The following is an 8279-nucleotide window of genomic DNA, read 5'->3' as shown; positions in this document are numbered from 1 at the left end:
ACTGACAAAATGTTAACATTTTACATACATTGAAATTAGAATACCTTATTCATTCACAAAAATATATGTATTTTAAAACAGGCAGCACATATGAGTTATTTCCACATTTAGGAATTATAGGTCTACTAAATGTCTGAGTGTATTCTACCCCTTCCCTAGTTTCTCTCACTCTCCTGACAAAAAAAAAATGACACAATGCTGCTCTTTCAGAAGTGTGCAAGTAGATATTCACTCTGGAGTTGACTTTGGGTGTAGCACAATGATAATAATGCTCTCATTCTACAAATAACATAATACACACATTCATCCGTCATGTTACTATGTTCCACATATCCATTTTACCTCTGTAGTTATCGTCAAAATGGATGCCCTTCATAAGAAAACAGGGGTAGTACATTACTGAAATATTTTGAATTGGTAAATTTGGTCAAGTTCAAATACCAGCTCTGTCATTTTTGTGTGGAGTTTATATGTTCTTCCTAGGTTTTTAACCCCTTGTAAAACTGCTGTGGATCCTTAAACTCACTTTTATTTTGTGTGTGTTGCCTTGTTTTTTGTATTTTGTTTGTTGTAGTCTATAATGAATGGTTTCTGCATTCTCTCTTTACCAGAACTGAGAGAGGGCAGTAGCATAAAATAAGGAACAAGCACCCCATAACCCTGTATTTGTACTTTGTGGATATGTTTTTGTAGGATTATATCAGGCTGTATTATATTTGCATTCCATGAATTCACTCTAACAATTTTATTGATCTCCAGTTACGCAAATCATTCAAGAAAGAGAAAACAAACTTTTATGTCCCGTAATAAGCCGGATAGGGAAGGATCCCACAAACAGAGACAGGGACAAGATGTTTGCACAAAAAGGTTTATTAAAAAAAAAAAAAAAAACACCCCCCCCTCCCTCCAAAAAAACAAAAAACAAAAACGCAAGACCAGCAGAGTACAACAAATTACTGTATGCTGGTTCCAATAGCAGGAAAAACGAGGAAAACAAAACAAAAACGCTTGCAAAAGGCAAGGACAAATGGAAATGGAAATTGCTTGTCATGAAAAGACAAGAAAACCCAAAACGTGTATCATAAAAAAAACGAGGCTTTGCACAACAAAAGACTACCTACTATGAACTGTGCAAAAACATGTCAAAACAAATAAGTGGCAAAAACAAGGAAACGTCTACAGAAGTCAACATTTGGAGACAGCGTCATCAGCAAGTTAAATTCGTGTTCTATTCACTTCTAAAGCCTTGGTGCTGTTTTGAGTCTCAGCTGACTGAGCGAAAAGGTTGCCATTCATGTATGACTTGTCACTGACTCAATCGGTGGCCAGTTACCAACAGGATATTCTCATTTGTACATTACCAATAAGAACGCTAGAGGCCGCAAAAGCCCTTCTGTGTTAGTCTCCGGTGAATCTTGTCTCTTTTCGTCGGCGTAGATTGGCTACTGTGTTTTTTGTGGAACGCCTTCTTGATTTTCTTCTCCGGTCCTATTGGTTAATTTAAACGTTGTTTTATGTCCTTCGGCAGGAAAAAAAGTAAGATAGGTTTCACATGCAAAGTGTCAACGCAGGAAACGACTTTATCGCATGACGGTCGAGTCTTATTGTAAGTTTTTCATTTTTTTCCATTGAATACTATGACGGAATTATCGTTGACACGCCGACAATGACGCGCTTTATTATCACAAGTCACGGTTGCTTATAATGTCTCCTTCAGATGCAAAAAATAGCTTTGTGAAATGTTTACATTCCCGACCCTGCCGAATGCTATGATATGCTAACTTAAGCGTTGCCCTACAATATTAATTTCGACAGCGATAGGGCTTGCCTTTTAAAACGACTGCCGAGAGTGAGGTCGGTTGCTATATTATGATGACTATTGCCTTTTAAGGTCCAAACGAATTACTGACATGCCTCACACATCGATGAAGTCATGTACAACGTAGCCTACCTGTAATTATCAACGAGACGTCACAACCGCGGCGACGTTAGCAGTTGTCATCCTGTCTCGTCCATCAAGGTGACACCTTCAGTATTCAATGCAACTAAGTCGATGATATTTTTGCCGTTTTGATATGATATTGCATCTGACACTTGGCATTCCTTAAAAAACAGAATCCAATTGCAGATCAACACAGGTAGAATCTGTCAGAACATGTAGTTTGCGTACAACAGCCTAATATGATTCATTCACGATTGAGAATATAACATGATCGTAATGGATTCCACTAAGTGCGCTGTTTTCCAAATGCGCCAGGCTTGTTATGTAAAGCTAAGGGTGGCCTCTGCACAGCAATCTTAGAAAGCATTGTCATTTTGTCACTATTCTGTGGAATTTAAAACTCATCTGAGAAAAAGTCAACGAGAAAGGATTTTAGTCCGGTTTGGTATGTGGTGACTTCCCAAAAAAAACAATTGTCTTATAAAATTAGGTTAAAACGGAAAGTATATGTTTATATTACACCTACTATTATTGCAGTTGTATTATTATTTACATTATTATTGTTTTTCTATCTGTGCTAGTAGCATATGGTGGCAGGTATAAGAGAATGAATACTCTTCAATTGTATGGCAAAAAGTACAACAAACCTGTGTAATTACCTACTGATGTTCATCCAATAGAATAAGTCATGGCACCCTGCAAATACATCATTTTCATATCCAACTATACACACCCAGATTTCACACTAAGTGCATTTGTGACAAAATTGAGATAAGAGCATTATTTCAGTCTGCATGCTTTCCTGTTATTTTGTTGAGTAATTTATTTACCCTAAGGTTTTTCTTTTTAAAATAGGTGCCTCGGCTCCACATATTGGAAAACACTGATCTAATCATTACCCTCCTTAATAACAACTCGAGTTATTACGAAACAAGTTTTGTATGATGTAGACATAGTAGACAAAAATGTGTCATAATTCATATTCAATAGGGATTGAGGAGTGACTATTGTGTGTGACATCTTCATCCCTTCATTCATGGGACGTTAGAAAACACAGTTCTCATCTTTTTGACTGTAAACGACTCCACAATTTGCTTGAACTGCAGTCTTTCAGCTTTAATTTGAGGGTGTTTTCATCCAATTCAGCGTTTGCCATTGAAGTTATGACAGTTCATGTATGACTCCTGGATTTTAGCGATGGGGGGGCCAACGAGTAGCATGCTAGCATCGCATATCCTCAGGTTAAGCCAAGTTTCCATGATAATCAATACACCTTGGTCTTTAACATAGCAATTCCCAGCGAGTTGTAGTTTGTTTTATGTACCAGGGGTTTGAGCTGCACAATATATTGAAAAAAATATTGTCATCCCGATAATAATGGCCTGTATGTATGTATGGCCGATTATGTAAAAAATAATAATCATGATTATTTTTATTGAGATTAAAATCACAGTTCAGAAAAAGATTATAAATTGGTTTCAAAACATAGTATGTCCTCAACTATTTAAAACCACTACTCAAAACTGTAATCATGAACTCATTCTGATTCATCCCTGCATGTTGAACAGTTCATTCTTGGCCCCTCTAGTCTTCATGTCAAGTACAAAATGACCTTGTAATTGTGTGAAATTCCATCCTCTTGCCTTTTTTTCATTCTAAATAGGGCTGTCCCGATTTTGATCACATAATCAGAATTCGGGTCTATATTCAGCTGATTGAGGACTTGGGCAAATATATCTAACTTTTTTTCATTTTGTGAAATTTCAGAGGTCGCAAAGTAACCAAATAATCCAAAGATTAAAAATATATTTTCAAATGGAGCAGACAGATCTTAATTTTACATTAGACAATATTACATGTTGTAAGACAAGAATTACCTCTAAAATAGCCTTAGTCTTCCTTGCCTTTTATAAAGCTGCTTCACAGAACAACATGAGTTGAGAGAGCGACAGGCAGGTTCCCAATTTTGACATGTCCAAAGGACATAACTTTAAATAGAAGTTTGACGAGTGTAAATTATTTGTTGACAAGGAAACTCGTTCCCCACTGGTTGCGTTTAATGAGTTCCTAAATCAGTAGTGTCATTTGAGAGAAGTCATACACGTACCCATCAACTGCGTAGCTGCGTGGACTCTTCTTTTTAGCCTACACATGTCAATAAATAATCATGTAAATGTATTGTTGACTAGGGATGTTCAGATCAAGGTTTTTAGCTGTCGATAATGATACAACTCATCAATCATCTGTTGGCCGATATCGATTCCGATCACGAGGATTCTGTGAAAAATTTCCGGTTTTAGAACTGCGACTAGATCTTTCTTAAATACTTTCTATTAATTTCTATCCCTTTATTATTCAAAAACAATGACATTGCTTCAAGTAGACACTGCAGAAAATGTGCAGCCAACTTATGATTCAGTGACTCGGTTGGTCTGTAACATGTCAGCAAACGGGGGAATTTTTTTTTTTTCACCAAGGAAAAGCAGCATACGGATTAAATATAAGATAATCACTACTCACGTTAACATAGAAAATCAGGCAATGTAAATAAAGTGGCAAAAACACACTATGAACTCATGACATTTACATTCCCGTGACTTTTCAGAAAGTTACAGGTCATTGCTGTCTTGGTGTTTTTAAAACAAAAAACTTTTGCCTTCAAGCTTGTTGGTGCTGATTTTTTTAGTGCTTCTGCCGTGTTCTTTTCATTGGCTACTCTCACATAGTGACGAGATCTTGTGTGATGCGAGAAGTCACATGAAATCATCGGAAAAAGATGGATAAAAAGGATCGATTTATGGTTTTATGAATCAGTATCACACTATAAAAAGGAAAATCTCTTCTTTTTTTTTCCCCGCAACCCAGCTCAACAACAGATTGAGAGTTGTGAGTCTTGAAGACTATGACGTACCTCTTTCCTATTTTTGAAAAACATTCCTGCTTCTATTCGAGCTCGCATACTCGCTTCAGAAAACTGCCAATGTGACTTCCCAAATTATTAAGATGTATTGCTCTGTTTTCCTTGTAGAACTGTCAGCCTTTCATCATCATGGAAGAAAGAGAGATCCAGAGATAACTCCCAATGGGTTTCAAGTCCCAAGCAAGTCAATTACAATCTTGGTCAACTGAATGAAGAATGACAACTTTGACTGACAGCTTTGTTGCAAAGGACTATTGAGACCTATTGTTACACACCGCTTCCCACATTTGAACGTGAATGTTTGAGGCCTGTTTTTCTTTTCGACATCCCTCCTCACCAACCCTGCTGTCCAGCTCAGGCAGAGTGGAACCCTTTGTGTCCTCTGGCCTCGTGCCCTTCCATCGGCGGCCTGCTCCGGTGGTGCGGTGGTGTACGATGGCGCGGTGGGACGCTGTGGGCTGCCGCGGGAGACTGTGATGTCCGAGCCCAACAGCCCGGGCGAGAGCCGGTGTGGCGCTCCCAGATTCTTCGTGGGCTGCGAAGACGATGAGAGCGAGGTCTTGGAGGATAGCATAAGAACAGACATGGAACTATATGAGGATGACGAAGACACAGACTCTGTAAGGACCTTCACACAAACTCTTGAATTAAGTAAAATATTATTCGATTACATTTAGAAAGTAAGCGTTTTATTGGCAAGTTATGTCGGAAAAGCAAATCTATTTCTACCCACTTAATCTTCTCACTGGAATTGGTGATCTTGTTTCAATGATGTGCCATGAAAATTACAATAGTATGAAGAGGGTTTTCCAGATTTAAATGTATTATGCAGTAGATATACTGTCTACTCAATGAGATCTTCTAGGTATATTAATAATTAGTAATGCACCAGAACCAAAAACTGGTGGGATATTATACGTGTAAACAGCAGCACACCAGAACCAAAAAGTTTGTTAAAATCCCCCCCCCCCCCTCTTTTTGTCACGCTTCAGCCACCTGAGCAACAGATTGTTGTGGGAATATGCTGCATGATGAAGAAGTCAAAGTCCAAGCCAATGACCCAGATTCTGGAGAGGCTATGCAGGTTTGAGTACATCACCGTGGTCATCTTTCCAGAGGACGTCATTCTCAATGAGCCTGTGGAAAACTGGCCCCTGTGTGATTGCCTCATCTCCTTCCACTCCAAAGGTGCGTCTTCAACAAGGTCAAGGTCAAATACATATACAGTTCGACACATAAACGAGAACAAACCTGTCTTGAATTACCATCGGCGGCAGCTGTGCAGGGTGGTGGCACAGCAAAACGGTGTGGCTGCCTTATTTATTCAGATACGTGATTGTAAATCATCTCATGCTCAAATAATTACTTAGCATTGTGGAGCACGCAGAGAAGTGTCTTGCTGCTAGATCATATAGACCAGCTGATCTTACTAAAAAAAAAAAAAAAAAAAAAAAAAAAGCATGCAAGTCTTTGGCAAAATTGTTTACTGTTACATACAATTGTTACAGTGAAACTCCTCTAGAACGAAACCTACATGGGCGAAAATACCCCCTCATGTGAAAAAATCTTCATGCATTAACACAATTCCCATTCTCCTGCCCCCCATACGACGAAAACCCCCCTGTTGCGTTATACGAAATCATTTTCTCTGCTCCAGCCTCACGAAGACATTCACTACAATGAAGTCTTATCCAACAGCGACCTCTACTGCTTCGTTCGAAAAAAGGCAACAGCAACCACCACACTGGTTTACAGAGTGAACCATGTTTATTTCTGTCACAGCTGCGAGTTTCCTTGACATCAAAAGGTCCGTTTTGTAGCCATTTTAGCAATGCAACGTCCATCCTCGTCTGAATCTAACAATAACAAATACTTCCTGGCATGCAATTAACTTTTACACCAGCCACGGGACGCTTCGTAGTCCTCGATGGCCATAGTTAGCTCTCGAAGGCTAAAAACCTTACGCTAACTGGAGCGCTAATGAGAGAGAAGCGCTCCAGTTAGCTAAGGTTTTTAGTCTTCGAGAGCTAACTATGGCCATCGAGGACTACGAAGCGCCCCGTGGCTGGCTTAAAAGTTCATTGCATGTCAGGAAGTATTTGTTATTGTTAGATTCAGACGAGGATGGACGTTGCATTGCTAAAATGGCTACAAAACGGACCTTTTGATGTCAAGCAGCTAAGACAAGAAGAGCTCTGATGCTGGAAGAGAGGGTAAAAGTGATCAAAATGAAAGACGGAGGAAGCAAAATAAAAGACATTATCCAAGAAATTGATGTAAGTGAAAGTGAATGCTGATCGTAAATTTCGCAATTTCTTTCCCTTTTTTTCTTTCTACACTGACAATATGAAGTGTCAAATAAGTGTGTGCTCATACTTATGTACTATTGGAATAAAAATAGAGTACACAAACGTTTGTGTGTGCGTGTACACATACGTTTGTGTGTGTGTGTGTGTGTGTGCTTACATCTGAGATCAAATTTGCTACAGTGAAAAACCCCCTGTTGTGAAAAATGTCTTGCTGCAAACATGATTTCGTTGTAGAGGAGTTTCACTGTATTTAAATGGAACAGTCACAGCAGAAGGTTAATTCAGTGTGAACATATGCAATTTTAATACCTGTGTGTATTTTTTTGTTCCACAAAAAGAAAATTTCGACTATTGTTCCGGGATATGAAGCAGTTTAACAAAAGGGCTTGTTTATATTGACATTTTAAAGCATAAAAAGAACCATCTTATTCTGATGAGGTACAGTAAATTAGCTTATTTATATGTACACTGTCAGGAAGAAAAGGTCAAGCTAATCTCAGCAGCAATTGTTCATGCTATACATGACAATAAGCCGTCAACCTGGTAAGGCAGCCAATTTCAAAATAAACCTTATCTGGCAAATTTTATATATATATATAAAAAAACAAAGTTCTTCTACAAATTACATCTGGAGAATGTCCTAGGTGATAATGTACATATTAGGACCTGTATATTCTCCGCTACGACCAGTATAGAGGCATTTTTTTAAACATATTTGTGTGGCCCAGTACCAAGTAGCTCGTAGAGCAGTGGTTAGGGACCACTAATTTAGAAAGGCTGTGCCATACAAATAGCCTGCCACTGACTCGTTAGACTTCCGGAAACTGCATCTCACGATGGTAGTGACCCCTGCCTTAAACGTATACTCTATGTACTTAAGCCAGGGGTGGGCAAACTTTTTAGCTCGGGGGCCACATTGATTTCTAAATTTGACAGGTGGGCCGGGTCAGCACAAGATATGGTACATATAAAAAAACGTATATGTTGACAGTCCATACCAAACATCAACAGAACAAAAGCATTCAAGTATTACCATACTTTTTTCATGAGAACAGTGAGATAACGTATATGTCCTGTATGAACGTCCAAGTACGGTATGTTAACAACA

General features: G+C 38.6%; 1 protein-coding gene across 10 annotated transcripts in view; it reads left to right on the top strand.

The window, feature by feature from the left end:
* Positions 1 to 1497: 1497 nt before the first annotated feature.
* ppip5k1a (diphosphoinositol pentakisphosphate kinase 1a) overlaps positions 1498 to 8279 on the top strand; it is a 53024-nt gene continuing 46242 nt past the window's right edge. For 9 of the 10 annotated variants that reach the window (XM_019867373.1, XM_019867370.1, XM_019867368.1 and 6 more), the window contains exons 1-3: positions 1498 to 1606; positions 4971 to 5482; positions 5855 to 6050. In XM_019867373.1, coding sequence (XP_019722932.1) covers positions 5339 to 5482; positions 5855 to 6050 — 340 coding nt within the window. In that variant the 5' untranslated portion in view covers positions 1498 to 1606; positions 4971 to 5338. Of the gene's footprint in view, positions 1607 to 1907; positions 2021 to 4970; positions 5483 to 5854; positions 6051 to 8279 lie in introns of those variants that run through there. The other variant, XM_019867364.1, reaches the window with a different exon arrangement.

Source organism: Hippocampus comes, unplaced genomic scaffold, assembly GCF_001891065.2.
Source record: "Hippocampus comes isolate QL1 unplaced genomic scaffold, H_comes_QL1_v1.1 scaffold2, whole genome shotgun sequence".
NCBI lineage: Eukaryota > Metazoa > Chordata > Actinopteri > Syngnathiformes > Syngnathidae > Hippocampus > Hippocampus comes.
This window is presented reverse-complemented; position numbering and strand designations above follow the sequence as displayed.